A 27,256-nucleotide genomic window follows, 5' to 3' on the forward strand; every position below is an offset into this window, starting at 1 on the left:
GGTGGCCTGGAAGCAGACACAGGTTTTATGGGGTAAAGGTTTTGGTGTGACAAGAGGAGGAGAAAACTGCAGAGAGACGTGTAAGACTGCATCTCAGCGCCAGATAATCATGTTTATAGAGGTTTAATCAAGCCATATTTATGAAACACTGGCACAAGTTCAATAAGGAACACTCTTAAAACTGTAGAGATGACAGTGGACTTCAGGAGAAGTCCCCCCCTCACCATATCAGACAGCCCTGTGTCGACTGTGAAGATCTTCAAGTTCCTGGGTATCACCATCTCCCAGGACCTGAAGTGGGAGACCAACATCTCCTCCATCCTCAAAAAGACCCAGCAGAGGATGTGCTTCCTGAGACAACTGAGGAAGTACAGTCTTCCACAGGAGCTGCTAATCCAGTTCTACACTGCAGTCATTGAGTCTGTCCTGTGCTCCTCCATCACAGTCTGGTATGGTAGACTGCAGCGGACTGTACGGGCAGCAGAAAGGATCATCGGCGCCCCCCTGCCCTCCATCCACGATCTGTACCTCTCAAGAACCAGGAAACGGGGAGGGAAAATCATCACAGACCCCTCACACACTGGACACAGACTTTTTGATCTGCTGCCCTCTGGCAGACAGTACAGAAGCCTGCAGCCACCTTATTCATTTCTGTATTTTATGTATATAAGTTTAGATTAGTTATTTATAGTTGGTTTACACAGCTTTGTGTATGTATGTGTATGCATATATAGACACGTGTGTGTGTGTGTGTGTGTTTTTTACATTGCTGTGCTTGAGAGCCACCATCTACCAGAACCAAATTCCTTGTATGTGTCTGCACATATACTTGGCCAATAAACACGATTCTGATTCTGTATTCACTAATCTGTCTGCTTTCCCAGGTGTTTAGCTGCTAGTCTATTCATTACATGACTAACACATTCCCATGCTGTAAAACTCAATGGTGACATCATTGCTTCTTCCTGCCCGCAAGTCACTTCATCAAAGCCTCCAGCATCTAGACTCTGGAGAGTCCTGCCCTAATTTTTGTCACCGTTGAGATTTCATTCTGCTGTGGGCCATCAGAGTCTAATCGGCAAATAGCATCATTTAATTCTGTAGATCAATAAATCATTTTCAATTCCTTCTAATGATTTCTCTCTATTGAATTAGATTTGCTTGACCACCTAAAATTGGATGAATACCATCTCCAGAAAGACTGGAGAAGTATAAAGTTTGCACTGTTTTAAGCAGTTGAGGGATGACATGTGGCTATAAATGCAATCACTGTTCAGATCAGGGGTCAGATTGCTTGAAACGTGTAATGTATCAACACAGTTTTGTTTATGGAGGGAGTGGTGTTAAAAATATCTAAATCTAAAGTCTTTGAGTCATCTTTATCTACACAAGATGTTCTCTGTGCTCACTGCATAATCCATTTGTGCTTTAAAAAGTGCAGAGTTATGAATTACTCTTTCTTTAATTAATTCAACAAAAATGGGCATCCTCAATGGGATCCAAGTAAAAAATGTTCACTATGTTGCCAAAAGTATTCCCTTGTCTGTCTTTACACTTATGAACTTGAGCGATATCCTATTCGTAATCTATGGGGTGCAATAAAACATCAGCCCACCTTTTGAAGCTATAACCGCTTCAGCTCTTCTGGGAAGGCTTTCCACAAGGTTTGGGAGTGTTTATGGGAATTTCTGACCATTCTTCCAAAAGTACATTTGTGAGATCAGACATTGATGTTGGATGAAAAGGCTTGGCTTGCAGTCTCCCCTCTAATTTATCCCGAAGGTGTGCTGTCGGGATGAGGTCAGCACTGTTGTTGAAGACCGGCCCACACAAACTCCCTCATCTCTCTATGGACCTTGCTTTGTGCACTGGTGTGCAGTCATGTTGGAACAGGGAAGGGCCATACCAAAAACCGTCTCCACAAAGTTGGGAGCTGAAATTGTTCAAAATGTCTTGGTATGCTGAAGAACTAAGAGTTTCATCCACTGGAAATGAATGCCCGAGTCCAGCTCCTAAGAAACAACTCCACAACGAATTCACCCCTCTACCACACTTCAACTTGGCACAATGAAGTCAGACAAGCACTGTTCTCCTGGCAATCTCTGCAATCATCCTGCTCTGTGAGGGTCAGCAGATGGCCTACCACATCGTCGTTACAATGCTGTTGTTCCCAATCGCTTCCAGTTTGTTATAATGCCACTAACAGTTGACTGTGGAAATTTCACAACTAGGCACAGGTGGCATCCTATCACAGAGGTCCTGAGAGAGACCCGTTCTCTCACAAATGGTTGTAGAACGGAAATTGAAAAAGATGAAAAAAATGGACAGGAAGATTTCTGAACAGAAATTTCAGGTTCAATAATCAGATAGTAGAGTCACAACTGAGCATAAACAACATGAAAGCACAGATCCATCCTGCCTTGTATCAATAGTTCAGACAGGCTGTGGTGGTGTAACTATGTGGCGTATTTTCTTGCCACACTCTGAGCCCCTTAGAACTCTCTGAGCATCACTTCACATCTGATTTCTTCAACATGACAATGAGTTCATTGTACTCAAAGGGCCTCCACAGTCACCAGATCTCAGTCCAACAGAGTACCTTTGAAAGCAGGTGGAACAGGAGACTTTTATCATGGGTGTGCTGCCATCAAATCTGCAGCTAGCATGTCAATATTTACCCAACTCTTCAAGCACTTTGATGGATTGGAGCGATGAATTACAGCAGCACTGAAGGCAAAAGAAGTCCTACTTGTTACAGTGTACCTAATAAAGTGGCCGGTATGTGTATGTCAGTGTAACATTACTCTACAAAGGAAAAACATACTTTTTGAAACAAAAATTACAATAAAATAAAATAAAAAATTGATGATATGATATATTATCATATCAGACTGTCGGTGATGTCAGTGATTAACAGTCAGTGTTTTAGTATTTACCATAAAGTCCTTGCTTCACTAATGACAACCACATGGGGGCAGTATTACACTAGATTTAATCAAAAATACTGTCAGGAGAAAATCACAACACCAAAATACATGATGGACATTTTTAAAGCTACTAAAGGTATAACTTTCATAATAAAATGATACATGACGCATGATAGCATCTGTTAGATCCGATGCTATGAATTATGAGTTAAAACTGCTGCAAGAGAAATGAGTGTAACTCATGTAAAGAGCCCTAACTTGAAAAGAACACAAAGTCATCGAGTCTTTTTTTTAAACATTATGTTCCTAATACGTGATGTTTCTGCTGCTGATCTATCTGAATTAAACTTGTGTGATGTACAGCAAATATCATCCTTTCACTTTTGCAATTTGAATGTGGTAGAAAGTCTGTGCCAAAAACCATTTTGGCTCCAAAGCCCCTTCAATAACAGAAATAAAAACACAACATGAAATTCTTTAATTTATTTTTAAATTGACATGTTTTGTCTTTTAAATGAACTGTGTAATCTGCGTGATTTCAAATCCATGTCTTCACATCCATGTGTCTGCACTTGGATCTGTGTGTCTGTGATGAGATTTGGAAATGTGTTAACAAATCTGTTAACATCGATTTCTTAAAAGTGTAGAGGAACGTGGATGTGTTTAATTCAGACGTATTTAAGCATCTCTAAACAATCTGATTAAATCACTCTGTCATTTACCGTAATCTGTAAAATAAGATGACAATTCAGTTACTTTTTCCTTTTTAAGTAGATCTGAGGCACTTAACTGTGGGAGTTAGTAATCACTTTTTCAGTTTCTCATCCATGAATTTGCTAATAACTACCTCTTCTTTTACAGTACTTCATTAATAGTTTTTATACAGTGTCCCAATTGAGAACCAAAACAAAATAGAGGCCCAGGAGGATGCAATCAAACAGATGATTATTGAACACACGCGTGGGAAGATGAACACTGCAAAACATCAGATGTAGATCTCCGCCCAAAAATATACTTCAGATTGCTTTTATAACGTCAGGGTTGGTTAACGCCCCTTCTCGCGTTGTACAAGAACATACTTTGTATTTTAAGAACATCATTTGCATGTTTTATAGACAATGAGCAATCTTAAGAGATAAATGCAGACACTGAAGTTCCCCTCTCTAGCATCTTCTCCAAATATGGCGATGGATTCAGGCTCTGATGTTGATGTCCTCCTTTTTGGCCCATCTTTTGTCACCTGTTACTAAGCAAACTCAGATGCAACAAGAAGCCGGATACATTCAGGCCTTCACTCAAGCCTGTTTCTAGATTATATGTATTATATGTGTTTTGTGAGCGTGTACGCAGTTTTAACCTTCTGTTGCTCCAAGTCACTTTTACAATAGATTGTCTGGACATTGCACCAAACAAAGCTTGAGACCTTCGATTGACTGAGCAGAATACACTTCTTAATAAGCACAAGATGCAATGTGTATAAAATGGTCTTAGCTGTACCTGTAGTAAAAAGGTTAATGTAATGGCAACAGCTTCAATAAATGTTTTACTGAAATGATGATTGATTTGATTAATGCAATGGTAATAATGATGAGTATGAGTAGCAGTAAAATATTTCCCTTATTCCACAACAGTATCTAAATTTCTTCTCAGACACATTATATACTCCTCTAGCTTTATTGAAACACTTTGACGTTCCTTGTTGTTCTGTCTGAAATAAAACAAGTTTAAAAGATATAAACTGTTTTAACTGTGGAAACACAATCTTCGTTTTTGTGGACAAATTGTCGCTCGGTGGAGTCACTGCCTTCATGAACGAGTTTGTTCCTGTCTTTCACTTTTGTCACTGAGCTGAGCAGCAGTCTCAAACCACAGCTTCTCCACCTGCTCCTTTCCTAACTCCCAGAGCTGCTGGAGAATGTTAACACCCTTTCTGGATGAAATCATCAGATACTCTTCATTTTCTGGCTGCAAGGTCAGAGAGTAACGACCTAAAACTAAGGACTGGCAAAAGCGGGACAGCACCAGCAAATATAGACAATCTTTCTCCACCTCATTGAGAGGAAGGACGCTTTCCCAGCCAGCAAGGACGGGTCCACCCACCTCGATGGGTTTAGGGTGCTCAATCATCATGTACATGACGGTGATTGCAAGCTCATGGATGTAGTAGCCACTATTCATGTCGCCAAAGTCCAGAATACCGGTGATCCTATAGCCTTCTTTATCATTAGGCTGTACCAGGACATTGAGGTCATTGAAGTCGCCATGGTTAACGCCTTTAAAAAAGACATTTGAAAAGTGTATTTGTAAAATCAAACTACTACATACAATCAGCCAATGAGAAGCCAAGACAAGGTAATCAAGAAGTACAGTGCAAACTGTATGAGCAGCTCTCTGATAAACAGTTACTGGTCTTTAACCTTCACAGCTATGCTTTTATGACAATAAATATATTTTATGTTAAGTCATAAGCATGTAACTGATACATGTAACAAGATAATATTGTATACTCACATTTGCGAAAACTAGAGCGTTTGGGATCCACAGAGCTCTTGTACCCTTGGATTACAGACTTCACAACCTCCAGCAGAGGCTCTCCGTCTAACACGTAGAGGTAATCTTCCAGGAGAGCAACATTTGACAGACTCCATTTGAACCCCTCTCTCTCCAGCACGTGAAGATGAGGGTGTTTCATCTTAAATTACACCAAAAATGCAAGATATGTGTAAATGAAAAATAGCTGATAGACACATGTATTCTGGGCAGTTTCACGAAATTCTCTCCCGAAGATTCACTGAAATTCTAACACAGAGTGGACGCCTTTAGAAGAGATTTCACAGGACTGTTACTATGATACCTTTTTAATGACTGTGTCCATTTTAGCTGCAGTTTTCCCCATTTCATACAGCAGCTGTGGAGTTAAAGGAACCTTGGAGATGGTTGTCCCAGGCAAATAGGTCAACAGTCTCACCAGGTACTTCTGACTGCCAAAACCACAATCTGCCAAAAGTAAGGATATGAATAATTATAGGCTTCAATAAACTTGAACATATATGGCAGAGCCCTGTTCAAGGGCACAGGCGTAACAATATTGCTAATTATGCAAACTTCCTTGTGTAAGATTGCCCTTTAGCCCTAAGCCAGGATGTGTTATTCTACTCCTGCAGATGCCAAGTTTGCCTGTGCCTTATCTTTACAGATTATCTGCAAAAGCAACCGTCCAAAGGTCGAGTTCAACTACGCAGCACATTTATACTATGTCACAGAAACACAGTACTTATAAGCATGTGCAGTGTGCCAACATACTTAAGTAATGATGGAAAGTCTTTGGACACTGGTTCACTCATTTTCTGTCAATTTCAGGATTTTGTTTAGGGTCTAGGACCCACAATATCTGATCAGCCGTTATTGGCTGCATTTTGTGTTTCTTTGGTTATCTTTATCCAATAAAAAATGTATTTGGTGATCTGGAACATTTAAATATAAAAAAATGATAAGAAATCTGGAAGGAGACAAAGATGTTCACAGCACTGTGACATAAAGAAGTCTCCAGTAAGCACACAAAGTCTTTTGGGGGCTTCGTAGTCCTAGGTTTAAATAACACTCTGACATGTTATCTTTAGATGTTACTGAAAAACAAACAATTTCTAATTATAATCACTTGTGATTCAACAGTGAATGTTTACAGGGAAATTGCTACGAAGCATTTTGACATCAGTCAGGATCAATTTGAGCCTGACTGACTGAACACCGAGTGCCAGGCTGCGGTCACACAAGCTTCATCGTGCATGGATGAAATTTTATGTCATGTCAGGTAACGATATTTTTTCAGATCTGAACAACGTGGCTGGTCACATACCAATTTCCTCCAGACTCATTCGCTCTCCTGAGGTGTTGGGCAGCGCGGTTTGAGCAGGAATTCCATTCTGTTGTAGGAAGGACATGGTGTATGTCTGCACCTCAATCAGCAAGGTATTCTTGCTGTCCTCTGAGTTCATTATCTTTAGGATATACTCGCCACCCTCACTGGGCGCCACATAGAAGTTCTGGTCATCATAACTGGGCAGAGACTGAATCACTGATGCAGTCAGCCGGTAGAGCCTCTTCACAATCTCAGATACCTGGGAATGGCTTAAGTTGGGCTTGGCATTTTTTGGTGGCATTATTGCTGAAGGAAAACAACAAGCCATTAGAGAAGAGTTGCACTAATTTATAAAATCAACAAATATTATAACATCTTCACAAATTACAACAAATGCAACTGCAAAAAAAGTTAGAGTGAGAGAAACATTTCCTCTACCTGACTACCTGTTTTCATCTGCCTTTTACAGTGTTACAGTATTAATCAGGCACAATTCAATCATTGCCATGCTAGAACTGGTGAATCAGATCTTTTATGTGTTTTGTAACAATGATGTGAACTTCAGTCTTCATTATTAATGTTTACAGTTGAGCCGCACACATTTCTAGTCCTCAATAATAATAAAGGTGTTAAAAAAAGAGCAGAAAATTGCAATACACAACACAGAGATCAGTCCACACAACATGAGGAAAAAGCACAAAAGCCTTTACATCTTTTTTAGACACATACAACCACACAGTACTCACTTTAACAGACCTGAACCTCGCAAAGAAGCAAGAAAACTAAATACAGTAATGCCTTTTCATTAATAAATAAAATCATCATTTAAGAACTGCATTTTGTATTTACTCTTTAGCTAACGTGAAAATGATATAAAGATGTAAAACATGTAAATCTAGCAAATATGCAAATACAATGAGAAGAGTAAGACATTTTATTGCAGCAGTGCTGTAGCAGATATTTGGCCTAAAAAACTGAAAGACAGCTTAAGTTCTTCTCTGAAGATGCCTCTTTGAAAATGGCTCCACAGAAAACAGTTCAGAAAATGCTTGATCATGCCCCTGACTTGTATGAACAAACTAATAACAGTAGAAAGCTAAAACATTTTCAATTACTATGTAGATTTCCTATTAATAAATGTGTTATTACTGGAATTGCTGGCTCATCATCACTGGGAACTCAGTAATGGTCTTAAATTTAGTCAGTTTCCATGGAATGGACCCAAATGCTTCTTCTTTCTCAGGACATATTAATGCAGCAAAGTGCAAATGCAAATAAATACTTTGAACAAATTCTTAGAAGTCCATGTAATCCTTGTTAAAAACTCTATTATTAATGTGAGTTGACTTGTTTCAGTGCTAGCAAAATCACATCTGTCATAAATATCTGTCCCAAATTAATTACCGTGAAGCTGCATTCACAGCAGTATCTAGTGGGAATGGCATTTGATTGGGATTCCCCCCCCCCCCCCCCCCCCCCAAAAAAAAAACAAAAAAACTCAATTTCAGCCACTGACAAACTGCATAATGTATGCTTCTTTACATTTAAATCCTAATTTCCAATTGAGAACTGACAGGAACCATACGATACCCAGGCCTGCCTTAGACCGTTCATCAGGAAGCACAGGAGAGTTTTTCCCAAATCAGAGAGCTGAGGAAGGTCTGGCAGGTAAAGTCAGCGTTCACAGTCACATAGTTCTCCTTAAACAGCTCAGAGCAGAACTTCACCACCTCCTCACATCTATCCTTCACATTTGGATTTATTCTCCTGCTGGCACTGATAAAGGACCCTTTAGCTGTCTCCCCCACTCAGTCATTTAGCTCCAACATCTGCTGTCTCTTCTCAGCAACCCTCACCCCATCCCTTATTTTTCTACCTCCAAGTCACTGTTCACTTTTTCTCAATTCTTTCAGCACATCCCACCAAACTCTCAAGAACTCAAAACCCTGGCTGTTCTGATTCTGAGGCAGCCAAAAGTCTCTGAGGTTAGAACAGAAAGTAGATTCCTGATCTGTTTGAGTTGTTTCTGACGACTCAAACAGATCCACAGAATCTCTGAGAATCTCTGCCTTCATTAATCTGTTATTGTGAACAGCAGTAATGAATAACCCATTGAACCTGTCCTTCTATCACCTGCAGGCTTAAAAGAACATATTTGCTAAGATGTTTGAAGATTATCTTAAGCAGTACTGTGCAAAGTCAAATCTTGCACTACAGGTAGTAATAGAACGGACTAAACTGGGCTAACTTAAGTTGTGTAATGGCAAAGCAGCTTGATAATTTAAAAGTATTTCAAGAGTGTGTATCTCTGGCACAAAACATTGAAACAAATGGTGTGTTTTGTAATAAGCTGCTAGCAGTAAAGTATCTAAAGATACAATTTGAGATGGGTTATTTTCTACCTGCACCATGTCAAACTTTCAGTGTGAAGAGGAGGAGACCTAAATGCATCCATGAGACCATCTATATTACCCAACAGTGTTGCAGAACCTGGGTGTGAGTCAATGGTCCTGCTCAAGCCCTACAAATATTTTATTGTAAAAACTTGTTAAATCAACAAATATTGTATTCACACCATAAATGAAAAGAACTGCAAAGTAAAGCTAAGCTGAAGGGAGACTTCATAATGCAAACATAATGTGACAGTTTTGCTTGATCCCCGAAGGACAAACACAGCTGTGATGAATCCAGCTGTGTTTGATTTTTTTAGCTACACCTCATATCATAATATTTTACTTCCAGGTAGCCACACTCTCTTGCAATTTGGGAAAATGGCTGCTTTTCACTTGTTTTCAGAATTTAGCAAACTCACAATTTAAGATTGGTTCTTTTCTATCTTTAGATACTTTACTGCTGGCAGCCTATTACAAAACACATCATTTGTTCCAATTTCTTCCTGCCAGAGATACGTACTCTTGAAATTATCAAGCTGCTTTGCCATTACACAACTTAAGTTAGCCCAGTTTAATCAGTGCTATTACTACCTGTAGAGCAAGATTTGACTTTGCACAGTACTGCTTTTTTAATCTTCAAACATCTAAGCAAATCTGTTCTTTTAAGGTCGTGCAAATCTAGATCCCAGAGCTGCTGTCAGCACAAACTCTGCTGGACTAAAGTTCTGGTAAGTGTATTTTTTTTTTCAAAAGATGTAAATTGTTGTACTCTGAAACGGAATTTAAATTTTTATTTTCATTTCAATGAATGAAATGATAATGCAACATTGCTTATGAAGTTACTGCTACTGGGTAAGGCTGTTTTTGTGGGGTTTTTTACTGCAAAGTAAGATACTCTTCAGTATCCTGTGTTAAGGTTATCAGGTTCATTAATCTGGCTTTAGATTAATGAAGGTTAGATCTAGTAGTAAATTAACTCTGGTCTGTCTATCTCTGGTACACCACATACTGACATACCAGAGATGGGCAAACACGAGTCTAACAGACTACTTTCCAAACACATTTCCAAATCTGTCACGATAGCCTACTGAAAGGTGACTTGTAACTGACGATTTGTCTGTATATTCAGTGCTTCTTGCAGAACATTGTAAATGTATTTACATAAGATAAGATAGAACTTTAAGAACTTTAAGACATGTTTACAAATGTCATTATAGGCATTCTGAATAAACATCTACAGATTCCTGTACACATGTATAAGTTTGACACAGTTTTACAGATCTGTAAATGTGTAAAAAAATAATAATAATAAAAGTGCAAACACATACACACAAACATACAGATTTTGATACGCACACACAAATCTCTACGCAGACTGAACGACAGAAAAAAATCAACATAACTACAGCAGTAATGGTTAATTGAATAAAATCATTTTAGTTTAATCCACAATTCTAATATCACTATGCAAACATGAGGGTTTCTCTCACATTTGCAACTAAAAATAGTATCTATGAGCACGTGTGTGAGTAAAAAATATTATAACATTAAGCCCATGCAGGCGGCAGGTTTTTTTAACAGAAATACTGCTAAAACAACAGCAGCTGAGAAGATCATGCAGTTCTATTTGAACATGTAGCCAGAGTCTGCCTCTACACACACAGAGTCCTTCAGTTGGTAAGTTCAGGTTAAGTGAGTTTTTTTTTCTAGCACCTATTACTATAATGTAAAGTTAACTTTATAGCAGATTGTTTTACACAGTGAAAATCTACAGTAAAGATACAGAAGTTACATTAAAATTTGCAGATGAACTGCTACCTTAGTCTGTTACAATGTTTCAACTAGACAGAGTCACCTGCAACAAGCAAAGCTGACCTATGAAAATGTACTGGCACAGTAAAACTCTGAGGCACTGGCCTGGGGCTGGTAGGTTAGATACTGAATGGTTCAAATTAATTATTAATTATTAATTAATAACACCTACACCATCCAAAAGTCTGCTCTCTGCAACAGTAAACGTTGCATTAAATCACAGGGCAAACCTCAGTTCTGAGAATGCTGATCTGCTCGCTTTTCTTCATAGCAGACATCACATGCTCCTTTTACGACTTACAGACACACACTTACTAGCACACTTACACGTAGACACACAGCACACACAAAATACACACATGCATGAACACACACCATATACAGTTAGGTCCATGTATATTTCACACTGACACAAGTTTTATTTATTTACCTGTTTACTGAAACATGTTCCAATTATAGTTACAGTGGGGCAAAAAAGTATTTAGCAGCCACCGATTGTGCAAGTTGCCCCACTTAAAAAGATGAGACAGGTCTGTAATTTTCAGGATAGGTTCACTTCAACTGTGAGAGACAGAATGTAAAAAAGCATCCATCCATCCATCCATCTTCATCCGCTTTATCCGAGGCCGGGTCACGGTGGCAGCAGCCTAAGCAAAAAGGCCCAGACCTCCCTCTCCCCAGCCACCTCCTCCAGCTTATCCGGGGGAACGCCAAGGCGTTCGCAGGCCAGCCGAGAGATATAATCTCTCCAGCGTGTCCTGGGTCTGCCCCGGGGCCTCCTCCCGGTGGGACATGCCTGGAACACCTCACCCAGAAGGCACCCAGGGGGCATCCTTGTCAGATGCCCGAACCACCTCAGCTGGCTCCTTTCGATGTGGAGCAGCAGCGGCTCTACTCTGAGCCCCTCCCGGATGGCCGAACTTCTCACCCTATCTCTAAGGGAGAGGCCAGCCACCCTTCGGAGGAAGCTCATTTCTGCCGCTTGTATCCGCGATCTCGTTCTTTCGGTCGCTACCCACAGCTTGTGGCCATAGGTGAGGGTAGGGACGTAGATCGACTGGTAAATTGAGAGCTTCGCTTTTACACTCAGCTCCCTCTTCACCACGACGGACCGGTGCAGCGTCCGCATTACTGCAGCTGCAGCCCCAATCCGTCTGTCGATCTCTGGCTCCCTTCTCCCATCACTCGCGAACAAGACCCCGAGATACTTGAACTCCTCCACTTGGGGCAGGAACTCATCCCCGACCCAGAGTTTCCTTACTAGAAAATGGAATAAAAACAAGACCACTGAGAATCTCAGTCGACCTGGGGCTCCATGCAAGATGTCACCTGATGGGGTCAAAATCATCTTGAGAACTAGGGCTGGGCCATATTATACCGTTCACGGTAATACCAGTATAACGGTCGGCAACGATAGGAAAATGAAATATTGCGATAGAATGTGGGCAAAATGCGCATGCGCAGTGCCTTTGTTTTCATACGCTCATACGCACATGGCAGAAAAAGTATGGCGGCAATGGAGGATGACACGGACGAAAGCGCATCTTTGAATGAAGCGGGTGAACCAGAATTGGTCAGTAAAAACAGTGCAACTTCGGTGGTGTGGAAGTGATTTGGTTTTCGTCCATTGGATACCCATCAAAGCACAATTTTTTGTAGAACGTGCAAGCGGGCCGTGGCAAAAGGAGGAAACACTACAAACCTATTTTATCATTTGAAGCAGAAGCACTTCTTGGAGTACAAAAAAGCCGTTAAAGCACGTGAAGAGTTGTCCGCTTCAACTAGGTGGTGAGACCAAAGAAGATGACTCAACAAACAATCGACGTAGCTTTAAATAGCTGCACGCCTTATGACAAAAGTAACAAATGCTGGGGGGAACTAACTAATGCAGTGACACATTGTTTAGCCAGGGATATGATGCCTATTCAGAGTGTGGAAAGAGAAGGCTTCTAAAAGATGCTTAAAACGTTCCATCCACGCTACAAGCTACCCACAAAGAAATACTTCTCTAAAGTCGCCTTGCCTGCTTTATATGAAGTAGGGCTGCCACAAACGACTATTTTGATAGTCGACTAGTCACCAATTATTTTTGCGATTAGTCGACTAATCAGATCATGCATCCATTCGACGTACAGCGTATAGCTTATTGCACCAGCATGCATCTGCTCTTATATAACTATCATTAGCTTACAGCTTTAAGTGTTTAAGGTATGTGCTAACTAAAAATAAAGACAAGATGATAGTTTATTACATTTTAATGAAATTTGCAGATCGTTTCGGTGAAGTTTAATAAACTCCTTGCTATCTAAAATATAACAGGACACCGGAGTATATTCTCGAGCATCTCACACTTCTGATAATCAGTTGTCTGCTTGACGTTTATTCAGCTGTGTAAAAACTGTAACTTTAATCTCAGCCAAACCGATTTACTCAGGCACAAATAAAATACTAAAAAAAAGCCAAACGATAACATTTTTAAGTTATCTAAGTGACTTATATATGTTTAACCTGAGTAGTGAAAGATGGTGGTGGGTTTGAAAACGATTTGCCGGGAGTCCGGTGTTCTCAGCGGCTCTAGTGAGCCTTGCCCCGGCTCGCTATCGAGCTAGTGGGTAACAGACGCCTCCGAAAACGTTGGAGAGCTTTTGAAAATATGTGGTGTCTTGATAAACTGAGCAGATATTTGAGGTTTACACAGTTACATTCTCGCCTGAAAATATGCTAAACGTTTATTTTGTGACCCAGAAAGAATAATAAGAGTAATATTAAAACTAACTAGCTGCCGCCATTGTTGGAAACTGAGCTGGGCTGCGCTATGAATTCTGGGACACAGCTTCTTCTTCTTCGGGGTTTAACGGCAGCTGGCATCCTTGTACATGCCATCTTCTGTTTCAGTCCATTATTACACTCTTAAATCCTACTACTTATTCCTGCGTCTTTTGGGATCTTACAAAGCTTCAAACGACGTGTCAACTATTAAATCAGTCGTCGACGATTTTGATAGTCGACGTAATCGTGATTAGTCGACTAATCGTGGCAGCCCTAATATGAAGAGATCCGTACTGAGGTGTCAAATGCATTATCTTCGGTGGAGTTTTTTGCGTCCACCACGGACATGTGGTCAAGCCGAACATCAGACCCCTACATGAGCCTCACAATACATTACGTGGACAAAGACTGGAAGCTACAAAACACGTGCCTCGAAACAAGTATTTTCCCCGAGGACCATACTGGGGAAAATATAGCCAGAGTGTTAACCCTTTAGAGCCGATCGGAGCGGACACGCTCCATTTTGCGTAACTATTTTTAAATCCCGGTAGCACTGCAACCACGTAAGCTAGCGCAAAAAATTTTTTTGTATATGAAACCGGAGGAGTTGTACTTACATCTTATGCCATCAGCTTGTCCTAGGTCACGGTTTCCTTCCACATAAAGCTTTGCAAAAACTGCATAAAAAGCGCTTGCAGGAACAAAAACATAATATTCCAGAAACACGCTTTTCCGATCCGATCAGCTGTTCATAACACTTCCTACGTTGGAATAGATGTCAGCGCGAACTTTTGCATTTCCGCCATTACCTGCCCGAAACCGGAAGTGACGTCATTTTCGCGGAAATGTAGTCTTTTTTACCATCAGGGCCTCAGGGCCTATACTGGTCTTTTTAAAAGTTATCTTTGACTTTATGACTTTCTGTGTCGTTTCTGGGATGCTTAGGACTCATATTGCACTGCTGGAAATAGTTTATTTTGATGCATATGCTGCTTTTTTGCAAATTTGCAGTATAATATTTATTTTCGTTTTTCCTGCAGTGTATAAAAATTGGTGTATTTCAAAAATAAAACTATGAAGACACTCAAAATAAATTTCCTGTGGTGGGAAACTATTTTGTGCAACTTTTTTGTATTTACAGTTTTGAGGGATAAGCCTCTTAAATTTCTCTAACTAGAAATATATGTTAAAAAAGCAAAAACTATTTTCAATTTTTTTGTAGTTTATTGCACTTTTTTGCAATTTATGTAATTACTATGCACTTAATGAATACATATTATTAAAATCTGGGCTATAATGGTTGTATTGATGTATAGCAACTTGAAATGCTCCCAAAAATGGCTCCACAGCATGTAAAAATATAATATAAGCTCTGGCGGACTTGGTTCTATGGTAGGTCTTAAAGGGTTAAAAGAGTTCCTCAGCTCGTGGAATCTTTAGGAGGAAAAACAAGTGTGTGTGACGACAGGCAACGGGGCCAACATTGTGAAAGCCGACGCACTCAACAACTGGACCAGACTTTCATGCTTTGGACATCGCCTGCACATTGCAATAGGTACGTTTTTTTTTTTTTGCAATAGGTAAGTTAATTATAAAGTCAGATTAAGCATATATGTATGTATGTATATACACATATATATATATATATATATATATATATACATATATATATACACATATATATATATATATATATATATATATTAGGGGTGCAACGATACACAAAATTCACGGTTCGGTTCGGTTCGATACTTTGGTGTCACGGTTCGATATTTTTTCGATACAAAAAAATGTTCATGCATTTTTAATTTGTCATTTATTAAAATTATAAATATATATTTTAACTCAAAAGTACAGTTTTTAAATTTAACCCTAACCCTTGTGCGTGTTTTTTATTTTGACAGCGAATGCGCACCTGCGGACCACTTATGTGCAGCCCTGGTTATTTAGCTCGTCATATTGCAGCCACAGAAATTATTTTGTCCATGAAACCATAAAGCTGCACTTTCTTTTTGCCTTATAGTCTGATTTGTCATAACTTCTCCGTTTTGTGGTAAGCTTTTCTTTGGCTGTCACTTCTTCACCCTGACCTGTCTTATTTGGCTCAGCAGAACTGAAATGTTTTTACACACGCACTCACATAAGCTCAGCGATTCTCTGCGCGATCAACCTCTCACATGTTTAAGCTTGCTGCGGGAGATTTCACTTGTCATGTTTGCATAGTAAGCTAACGATTAATAAGACGATGTCAGAGGAATTGGTGTACAAATTATCATCACTCACAGATCAGTGCTGTCGCTCTCTATACACAGTTCGCACGATTGCAAAGTGAAAGCAAAAAAACAAGCGCAAATTCAAACGCGACTTCAATATGTCACATATTGACAGTGGCTCACCGATGCCAATGACATAATTACTTGGGGTGGGTTTTTATAATCGATTCATCGATTAAAATCGATTCTGGCTTGGATAACGTAAAATCGATTCATTAAAATCCTGAATCGATTTTTTTAATATAAATTTATTTTGCCCGAAATGCCAGAATCTCTGGTGACATCTCACAAAATTTCAAGAACCACCAAACAGTTAAGACAGTAAATGAGAGCAGGTACACGGATTCTGCACATAGACTTAAACACACAGCGCGACCTGCGGATCAGAATCAGTTAGATGTCGCCTTTCTCACGGTCGGGGCTGAAAGCCGACAGCTCGCTGATTCTGATCTGTCGGCGGGTCCACGCTTTGTGTTCACGCCCTTTATGAGCCGATTCTAAAGCTGTTAGTTTGATCTCTCTCCAAACAATATTGACCGAACCAGCAGCAAAAGAAGATCCAAACGCTTCACATAAACATCGTCATGTATTCACTCTGACTTTTGCTGTTTTGCTTCCACCGCGATGCACAGCTCTCTCTCTCTCTCTCTCTCTCTCTCTCTCTCCCTCCCTCTCTCTCTCGCCCTCTCTCTCTCTCTCTCTGTACTTCAAGAACAGTTTCCCTTTCTTCATTATTCGCTTGCTTGTTACGCACAAGTCTACTGTTGTTTACAGGCTGTCGGCCGCTGTTTTTTTCCCTTTTACATTCTTCCGAAAAGAAAACCTCATTTCTGCTGTTCAATACTGAACAAATTTAAACTTTTTAAAATTATTCAAAATGCAAAACGCTGTGTCTCTAATAAAACCGCTGTAACTTCAGAGGTAATGTTCATATGTTGATTAATGGTTTTCTTTCGTTTTTGATGTACTGCAGAATATTTTATAAAATCCCAGGCCAGGAAAATCACCTTCATGTTTTTCTGTGTTTTATCTTCAGCTACTTTGACACAAAGGCATCTGCTGTGACGCTCACACCTGTGATAAAGTCTTGCGTGTGTCAGCTTCCTTTTTATTGATACAAAAATATGTAAATGTACTGATCTGAATTATAATATTTCTGACTGTCAAAATTTCCCAGATTTAAATCGAATCGAATCGAATTAAATCAAATTAAATCGAATCGTGGATCGAATCGATTCGGGACCTTGTGAATCGGAATTGAATCGATTCTAGAAATCAGTGACGATACCCAGCCCTAATAATTACCCAGCTACATTTCCGAAAGAATGCAAAAGCATTGACATATATTTTTCCTACAATAGCCCGACGGGCAGGGAAGAGATAGATTTTGGTAGCCCGACTGAAAAAATCGCTAGCTCCGGGACGTCGGGCTAGCGATATTGCAAGCCCTGTATCTGATTGAGGAATCACTCATCTTTGGAAAAGAGAGTTTATTACAGAGAAATGTCTCTTTCCAAAATAAAAGCTATACTATCCGCTTCTTCTGGGCTATATTCTCAGCAGCATAAGGAGAATCATGTGCTAACAGCTGTCTAAATGACTCGGCTAAAGTTAGTAGCATGCTTGCTTTTTTTTGTCTGCTTCCACTTGTCTTTGCACTAGGATGATGTCGGCGTAAATGTGCAGTCATATTCGTCGTGTTCCCACTAGTGCTTTCAGGTTAATCTCGTTGAAATGACCTTAACGCCACAACACGGCAAATCTCCGTTAACGAGCTACCGCCGATCGCTCCGTGCATGGGGCTAGACGGCCAACACGTTAACGAGCTAACTGCGCTAACACACTAGTTCACACTGTTAAGGTTCAAAATATTGGGGATGGAGACAAGAGAAAAAACCACAATAACAACACTGGTCCGGCCGGGTTGAGTCAAACGATGATTTAATGATCACACACGTGGGAGATGGACACTGATGCAGACAGCCTCAAAATCTCAAAATGGTGGAGCATTGCTCAAACTTTTATAGCCTCTGGTGCCTCCACCTTATCATAAAAAGCCTAAACATTCACATGCTCTCTCTCACACAGCGCCTGAGCTACGACCTTGGCTCCCTGTTTATCTGCTCCTGCTGAAATGGGGCAGAAAACTCCAGCACACTCTGTTCTCTTCTACTCAGACAAATTAGACAATAACCTTCTGCGAACAGTATTTCTTATAACTCAGCAATATAATGCATCATAAAACAATATCATTCATTCACAACAAGTCAGCAATTTAATGTAATGCAAATCAGTTTAACTAATGCAATAGTTATCAGCTTCTTCTAATTCAGGAGAATAATGCAAACTAAAACTACATAATAATTCACAATCTTTAATCAGGGGTATAACATGGCATAAAATAATATCATAATTTTACAACACCAATGTAATTGAGCATTGCATGGCACATCCAACATACTGTTTTACTTTAGTCCATGACTCGCTTACCTTCAGGGTCATACGTCACATGAAAACCAAAATAATTCCAAACGCCAGATCTGAATGAGGTTCAATTTGCCTGTTGCAAGGAGAGCTTAACTTCTGTCTCGCTAGCTTGCCCTGCGCTCTTCCTCCTGACTATGCTGTCTGTGTTGAGCACTCAGTGGATCTGCGCTCGACAGTGCAGCCTAGGCGGAGTAGTCGAACACAGATTCACTGAGCGCTCAACACAGACAGCATCGTCAGAAGGAAAATTGATAAAATAAATTACAAATGTTGTATTGTTCGATACATATGCGTACCGAACCGAAAGCACTGTATCGAACGGTTCAATATCGATACGAATATCGTTGCACCCCTAATATATATATATATATGTATGTATATATATATGTATGTGTATATATATATATACACATAACTGGGAACAGCTAAGATACTGCGCAGGACCCTCAAGCTCCCAGGCCTCTGGTAGAGGACCCGAGCTTGAAGGATAAACCGCCCCCAGGGGCGTGCTGGGTGTTTGTTTGTTTTTTTATATATGTATGTATGTATGTATGTATGTATGTATGTATGTATGTATGGATAGATAGATAGATAGATAGATAGATAGATAGATAGATAGATAGATAGATAGATAGATAGATAGATAGATAGATAGATAGATAGATAGATAGATAGATAGATAGATAGATAGATAGATAGATAGATAGATAGATAGATAGATAGATAGATAGATAGATAGATAGATAGATGGATGTGTGTGTGTGTGTGTGTGTGTGTGTGTGTGTGTGTGTGTGTGTGTGTGTGTGTGTGTGTGTGTGTGTGTGTGTGTGTAAATAATTGTGTGTTATACATAAAACGTAAATGTCACACATTCCACACCGCATTAATATTGCTGTTGAGTAATGAACTGTGTTTCCTTTTAAATGTATGTCTTTTAGAAAGAAGTGTGAAGGACCCAAGGATTGAACGAGCAGTTGGAGTGGGAAAGAAGATTGTTGCTGCTTTTGGCCACAGCTGGAAGCGCCAGCGAGCTCTGCAGGCTACCCAAAAGGAACTGGGCCTACGAGAACACAAACTCATAACTGAATGTTGCACTCGTTGGGGTTCAAAGCAGAGAATGATCCAATGGCTGCTGAAACAAGAAAAAGCTATAACACAAGTTTTAGCTGCTGATAAAACCACAAGGCATCTCATGTTGACATGGCAAGACATTGAAGTGCTTGACTCGGTCACCACTGCATTGAGTCCACTCCTAGAGTTTACAGATGCTCTCTCTGCTGAAGAGTATGTAACCATTCCATGTGTTCTGCCTGTTCTTCAGATGTTTAACAATGACATGTTAAAAGTAAAAGAAGGTGACACTGAGCTGACCAAAGACATCAAAACAGCAATACTTGACTACATGAACAAAAGCTACAAAGACAGTGTCACAGAGAGGCTGGTTGACATGGCTTCTTTCCTTGATCCACGGTTTCATACAGAATATTTCAGTGAGAGTGAAAGCGAAGCCATCAAAGTTCAAGTCATGAGTGAACTAGAGCATCTTGTCCCACACCAGGGTAGCACAGCCACAGGTTTTTCAGAAACACTTCATACATCTACTGGTGACCAAACAAGTCAGCGAGCTGTTAAAAAGCTAAAGAAGAATCTCGGGAGTTTTTTGAAGGGACCAGTTAGTGGCAAGAAAGAGGTAACTGCAGAGAGGTTATCATCTGAACTGAGCAGTTATGTGAATAGTCCACCAGCAGACAGTGAGTGTGATCCTCTTTCGTGGTGGAAAGTTCACACAGTAAATTTTCCCCACATCAGCAGATTAGCTAGGAAATACCTCTGCATTCCAGCAACTAGCTCTGCATCTGAAAGGTTGTTCAGCACAGGTGGAAATGTAACTTGTCAAAGGTCCTCCCTTAAGCCCGCATCTGTGAACATGTTAGTGTTTCTGGCAAATAATCTTAAAAGTTGAAATGTAGAAAAACTTCCGGGAGCAGTAGCATAATTTATCTATGTTTTTGTTTGTTTTGTTTTTACTCAAGAGTTTGTGCAATATTATTATTTGACTTATTGATTTTGCACACTGCACTTTTGTTGCAAAGCACCTCTTAAGTTTTGTGGATATACATGATTATGGATAACCATGTATATAACAGTATTCAATTCAATTCAATTTTATTTATATAGCGCCAAATCACAACAAAAGTCGCCTCAAGGCGCTTCATACGTATCATTATGAATACGCATTCATTCATAGTATAACCACTGTTGAATTTTGTGAGGCTGTAATGCACGTTAAAATAAACAGCTGCTTGTTTAAACAAAAAGAAATTGATGGGGTTTTTTCCCCACTAATAAAGTTGTAGAGTTGTATTTTGTTTTGCGTCAATTATATCGTCAGTTATATCGTTATCGCAAATTTTCAAATCTATATCGTTGTTACGGTCGCTGACCTCTAGTGGCTCTCCCTCTGTAGAAGAGGTTTTTTTTCTCCTTTTCTTGTGTTGCAGGTCTGCCTCATGAGCCACAGCTGAGGTGTGTTCCAGCTCGTCAGCCACGGCATATAGTCTGCCATCCTAAACTGCCACACCCCTGCCACTTTCCCCATTTTTGCCAGAGCTGTGAGCTGTAGTGTTTAGGGCAGCGGGCCTTAGTGTGTATGTGTGTGAGAACTTAAACTCTGTGGAACTTTGGTTTTCTTTCTTTTATTGTAAGCAAAGGTGTGCCCTTATTGTGTTAATTAGTTCATCATTGTGGAAGCAGGTAGGGGTTCTCTGCCATTTTGGTTTCAACTGTTTTCTCCTGTTTTTGGTTAGACAGGGAGCTCAGCCATTGTATTTTGTTTTGGTTAGTGAGTACTTGGTTTGATTTTTAGCTAAAGGGGGTGTTTTGTTTGTTGTTTTGGCCTTGGAGACCCTGAAGAAAAGAGCTTCCCTGTGTTTATTTTTACTGTAGTAGTTTTGGGCAATAAATCACGTTTAAATGACATCTATTCTCCAGTAGTTCATGTGTTCTCTTTCACTTTGTGTTACCCCTCACTCCAGTCAACACTTCGTTTTCAAGGGGGGGCGCAACATAAGTTGGGGCTCGTCCGGGATTAATTTTGGATATGGCACAGTTTAGCCTGGGTGATTTTATAGCTAAGCCTGCATTAGACCAGCTTGATGCATGTAGGAAGGAAGATTTATTTGCCGTTGCCGCGCATTATGAAATCCCTGTGGCTAAGTCTATGAAGAAGAGCGAGTTAAAGTCTCTTGTTGTCAGTGGGTTGGTTGGGAAAGGTGTGTTCCCTTTAGACGTGGACTCGGGGGATGACGCGTCAGACCTCGAAACCTCTGATCAGCCTGAGGTTTGTGCTGAGGAGGGGGCGGGGACACCTACAGTGGTCAAACCAGGTGAGGGAAAGCCACCAGCCTCTCTTCCACGGTTTGAGCCCTTCTCTGTCGAATCCAGTAATCCCAGTGTTAGTGCACGCTTAAAGGTACGTTTAGCTCGTCTTGAACTTGAGGCCAAAGAAAGGGAACGTAAGGATGAGCTTGAGTTCAAGCTAAAGTGTCGGCAGCTAGAAGCTGAGACATCTATTAGGTTGCGTCAGCTGGAGTTGCAAGCTAACAAATTGTCTCCTGAGCCTTCTGCTCCATCTTCAGTGAAGGATGAAGATAACAATAGTAATCCTTCAGATAATTCTCCCCCTGCTCGTGCACCGCCGACATTCGATGTAGGCAAAAACATTACCCTAGTTCCACCATTCAGGGAGACTGAGGTGGAGGCCTATTTTAATGCGTTTGAGCGCATTGCTATGGCTTTACATTGGCCCAAGGAGGTTTGGTCCCTTTTGCTTCAGTGCAAATTAATTGGTAAGGCACAGGAAGTATGCACAGCTCTCACTATCGAGGACAGTCTTGTGTATGACAATGTCAAAAGCGCTATACTCAGAGCCTATGAGTTGGTGCCTGAAGCCTACAGGCAGCGTTTCAGGACCCTGAGGAATGGTAAATGGTAAATGGCCTGTATTTATATAGCGCCTTACTAGTCCCTAAGGACCCCAAAGCGCTTTACATATCCAGTCATCCACCCATTCACACACACATTCACACACTGGTGATGGCAAGCTACATTGTAGCCACAGCCACCCTGGGGCGCACTGACAGAGGCGAGGCTGCCGGACACTGGCGCCACCGGGCCCTCTGACCACCATCAGTAGGCAACGGGTGAAGTGTCTTGCCCAAGGACACAACGACCGAGACTATCCAAGCCGGGGCTCGAACCGGCAGCCTTCCGATTACAAGGCGAACTCCCAACTCTTGAGCCACGATCGCCCCACTGCTCAAACATTCCTTGAGTTTGCAAGGGAAAAAGGGATACTATTTGATAGGTGGTGTCAAGCAAGCAAAGTTTCAGAGTTTAACGCATTGCGTGAACTGGTATTGTTGGAGGAATTCAAAAACTGTGTTCCTGACCGTACAGTGCTGTACCTGAATGAACAAAAAGTTGCCACTTTGCAGGAGGCAGCTGTCCTGGCCAAAACTACACGAGGGGAACTGGTCAATGACCTGAAGAGAGCTGGGACCACAGTAACAAAGTTCACTATTAGTAACACACTACGTCGTCATGGATTAAAATGCCATGTGGTCAAATGAGACCCAAATAGAAGTCTTTGATATAAATATCACTCGCCGTGTTTGGAGGGGGAAGAATGCTAAATTAGGGCTGCTCGATTATGGCAAAAATGATAATCACGATTATTTTCACTGAAACTGAGATTGAGATATTTGACGATATTTATTTAACCCTTTAAGACCTACCATAGAACCAAGTCCGCCAGAACTTTTTTTTTTTCTTTTTTTTTTTTACATGCTGTAGTGCCATTTTTGGGAGCATTTCAAGTTGCTATACATCAATGCAACTGTTATAGCCCATATTTTAATAATATGTATGCATTAAGTCCATAGTAATTACATTAATTGCAAAGAAGTGCAATAAACAAAAAAATTGAAAATCGTTTTTGTTTTGTTTTTTTACATATATTTCTACTTGGGGAAATTTAAGAGGCTTATCCCTCAAAACTTTAAATACAAAAAAGTTGCAAAAAATAGTTTTCCACCACAGGAAATTTATTTTGAGTGTCTTCATAGTTTTATTTTGGAGATACAGCAATTTTTATATACTGCAGCAAAAACAAAAAACAATCCTATGATGCAAATTTGCAAAGAAAACAGCATGTGCATCAAAATAAACTATTTCCAGCAGTGCAATTCGAGTTCTAAGCATCCCAGCAACTATTCAGAAAAGTATAGAGTCAAACATGACTTATAAAAACACCAGTATAGGCTTTTAAGGCCTACAAGTAAAAACCTACATTTTCCGCCAAAATGACGTCACTTCCGGTTTCGGACAGGAAATGGCGGACATGCGATAGTTCGCGTTGACTCTTTTTCACTGTGGGAAGTGTTACGAACAGCTGATCGGATCGGCAAAGCGTGTTTCTGGAATATTATGTTTTTGTTCCTGCAAGCGCTTTTTATGCAATTTTTGCAAAGCTAAATGTGGAAGGAAACCGTGACCGAGGACAAGCTGATGGCATAAGATGTAAGTACAACTCCTCCGGTTTCATATGCAAAACAAATTATTGCGCTAGCTTACGCGGTTCCGGTTCTACGGGGATTTAAAGGGTTAACAATAGCAATGTGTTGAACAATGACTTTAAAAAATAATATAAAATAGCGTGCAAATACTGATAACAGTGCAAATGTTTGCAATATAAAAAATAAATGAAAAATGTAAACATCTATGTTTAGTGAACTTTGCAGTGTTGCTCTGTGGTGCAGCTATGACACCGTAGAAAAGTTTACACACTATGTCTACTTGATCCAAGTCTGACTCCGCGAACCCATAATGTTTCCACACCACTGAAGTTTTTTTTTACCTCTCTTTTCAACCAACGGCAGTCACTCTCCTCTCCAAATAACTTCTGCTTAGCTTTCCGAGCTTCCCTCGGGTCCTCTTAATTGTTGTGATGCGTGTTCGAAATGCAGAGAGGTGCGCTCGATTTGCCACACGGAGCAGCGCGAGAGTAAAGCACGAGGGAGGGGCTAATAATCGGCTCAGTCATTTTTAATGATCGTTGAAAGCCCAGATCGTAATCGTGATTAAAATTCGATTAATTGAGCAGCCCTATGCTAAATTGCATCCCATGAACACCATACCCACTGTGAAGCATGTGAGTGGAAACATTATGCTTTGGGCTGCTTTTCTACAAAGGGGAAAGGACGACTTATTTGTATTACGGAAAGGATGGATGGGGCCATTTATCGTGAGATTTTGGGCGAAAACCTCCTTCCATCAGTGAAAGCACTGAAGATGAAACGTGGCTGAATCTTCCACCATGACAATGATCCCAAACACACCACCCAGGCAACGAAGGAGCGGCTACGTAAAAAGCATTTCAAGGTTCTGGAGTGGCCTAGCCAGTCTCCAAACCTCAATCCAATAGAGAATCTGTGGAGGGAGTCGAAAGTCCAAGTTCAACGATTCAAGAACATACAGCCAAAGAAACCCAAAAATTCATTAAAAGCAAAGAAGTGGAATATTCTTGAACGGCCAAGTCAGCCACCTTAACTTAACCCAGTTGAGCAATCATTTCACTTGTTGAAGACTAAACTCTGGACAGAAAGGCCAACAAAAAACAGGAACTGAAAGCAGCTACAGTAACGGCCTGAAAGAGCATTAAAAAGGAGGAAATCCAGCATCTGGTGACGTCCATGAGTCCAAGACTTCAGAGCGTGATTGGCAGCAAAGGGTTTTCAACCAAGTATCAGACATAAATGTTTTATGTTCAGTTATTTATTCGTCCAATTACTTTTGAGCTCCTGAAATGAATGGATTATGCTAAAAGAAATGTGTTACTTCCAAACAATTGTATGCAATCTTTTGTTCAAAAAGTATTTTTTGTCCAATCATGCATTTAATTGTTGGAATAATTATAATAAAGAATACTTGATTACTAAAATAATCAGTAGTTAGAGTTCTTGTCATTAGTATGTACAGAAGAGAGGTATAGTAAGTTTATCGTTATTTGTAAAATGCAGTGGCGGCTTTCTCATGGTTCGTGGCTGCATTTCAGCCAGTGGTGCAAATGTAGAAAATCAGTCTGATTTTTTTCGATACAGTCTGGAAAGCGTCTGATTGGCAATGTCTTCATTTTTGAACACGACAATGATCCCAAACATACTGCCAATACAGTAAAAGCATACCTTGATATCAAACATTATCAGTCATAGATTGACCTACATATTACTGAAGCAGCGTAGGATCGTCTTTAGAGACCACAGAACCAACAGCAGCCAAGAAGACAATAAGAACAAGCCTAGGTTTCTCTCACGACTGTAGACAGGCTGCAAGATCAGAGTTCTGCTGAGTTAAGCAAGCATTCCATTAATCCTTAACTAGTAATGACTTCACGAATTTCAACTATTAGAGAAAAAAGTACTCATAACCATCTCACAGAAATAACATTATGTACAGCTACTTTAATGCCACTCATATTTATCTAGACTCTTTATCTCCACCCTCTGTCTGTCTGTCCAGCCCGACAGACACTCTCTGTACTTTTAAGATTAGGCTCAAAACTTTCCTTTCTGATAAAGCACATAGTTAGGGATGGAGCAGGTGATCCTAAATTCTCCCTATGCAGTTACACTTCAATAGGTCTAAGCTGCTGGAGGCTACCCATCAGTGTTACTTTTTCACTCACCTTTTTTTTCCTACTTCATATGTGTTTATACACCACTCTGCATTTAATCAGTAGTTAATGTTAATTTCTGCCAACATGTCTATGTTGTGTCTTCCTCCCCTCACCCCCAAGCGGTCACAGCCCTGCCTGAGCCTGATTCTGTTTGATGTTTCTTTCTGTTAAAAAGTTTTTTCCTTCCCACTGTCACCAAAATGCTTGCTCATAGGGAGTCATCTGATTGCTGGGGGTTTCTCTGTTTTATCTTGAAATTGCACTAACTTAAATTAGCTTAATAAAATATATTTTACTCAAGTATATTTTGTCAGTCCCCTTAAAACAACATCAGCAAAACATCTTTGACAAAAAAAAGCCATAGATGCTATATATGCTACATACAGGCTGAATACAGGCTAGTAGCTGTATTCAGACTGTGTTTAATTTTAAGCCATTAAAACACACTCAAATAGCAATTAGAATATGTTTTATATTTGCTAAATTGACTCAGTCTTTATAAAAGAAAATTCCTAAGATAAGCCTTTGAAATAGCTGAAATAAATCAATTTAGCATAAGCTAGAAACCTTAGCTAGTACTAATAAAGTCATCAGAGTCTACCAGAAATATTCAGGATTTCACTCACTGATTCCACTTCTTTGACTTCTTCTAACAGTAAAAAAATATGTTCATGCTGCATGCTTGTTTCATGTTAGCAGTCTTTGTGTTTATGAACTCCCTACATTGTGTTTTTCATGCATTTGTTCAGGAATCTAACTTAAATAAATTTTAAGTCTTCATCATCCTCATTTCCTAATGTTTAGCTCACTCTCCGTCTGTTTTGCACACTTACACACAGCCTTGTGCACGCTTTAGGAAAAGTTCATAACTTGCTCGTGTGCCAAGTAATTAATAACAAATGCAAAACAAAAGGGAAAAATTCTGGTAGACCTACCTCTGCTTTCTGTATGCCAACTTTGTGAAATCGAGAACGGAAAAGCGGAAAAGCGTCTGCTTCCTG

The 27,256-nt window shown here is 40.1% G+C and overlaps 1 protein-coding gene across 2 annotated transcripts; it reads right to left on the reverse strand.

Moving 5' to 3' along the window:
- Positions 1–3,395: 3,395 nt before the first annotated feature.
- Positions 3,396–27,256, reverse strand: hykk.2 (hydroxylysine kinase, tandem duplicate 2). 2 transcript variants are annotated; one of them, XM_026143117.1, is made up of 5 exons: positions 27,191–27,256; positions 6,784–7,092; positions 5,782–5,924; positions 5,439–5,619; positions 3,396–5,200 (listed from the first exon to the last, which is right to left on the reverse strand). In XM_026143117.1, exons 2-5 carry the CDS (start codon positions 7,085–7,087, stop codon positions 4,734–4,736), a joined length of 1,095 nt encoding a protein of 364 aa, XP_025998902.1. In that variant the 5' UTR covers positions 7,088–7,092; positions 27,191–27,256; the 3' UTR covers positions 3,396–4,733. The 2 variants fall into 2 exon arrangements, with proteins under 2 accessions (XP_025998902.1, XP_025998901.1); XM_026143116.1 differs by lacking the exon at positions 27,191–27,256 and having other exon boundaries at positions 6,784–7,129.

Source organism: Astatotilapia calliptera, chromosome 15 (assembly GCF_900246225.1).
Source record: "Astatotilapia calliptera chromosome 15, fAstCal1.2, whole genome shotgun sequence".
NCBI classification, from domain to species: domain Eukaryota; kingdom Metazoa; phylum Chordata; class Actinopteri; order Cichliformes; family Cichlidae; genus Astatotilapia; species Astatotilapia calliptera.

What these genes read in the sequence shown, in the direction of transcription:
- hykk.2 (XM_026143116.1), bottom strand. Translation starts at nt 7,114, where the DNA reads ATGGCTTGTTGTTTTCCTTCAGCAATAATGCCACCAAAAAATGCCAAG. An exon ending in AATGAGTCTGGAGGAAATTG is followed by an intron (nt 5,925 to 6,783) that starts GTATGTGACCAG and finishes TACTTTTGGCAG; the next exon opens with ATTGTGGTTTTGGCAGTCAG. An exon ending in ACGCTCTAGTTTTCGCAAAT is followed by an intron (nt 5,201 to 5,438) that starts GTGAGTATACAA and finishes TCTTTTTTAAAG; the next exon opens with GCGTTAACCATGGCGACTTC.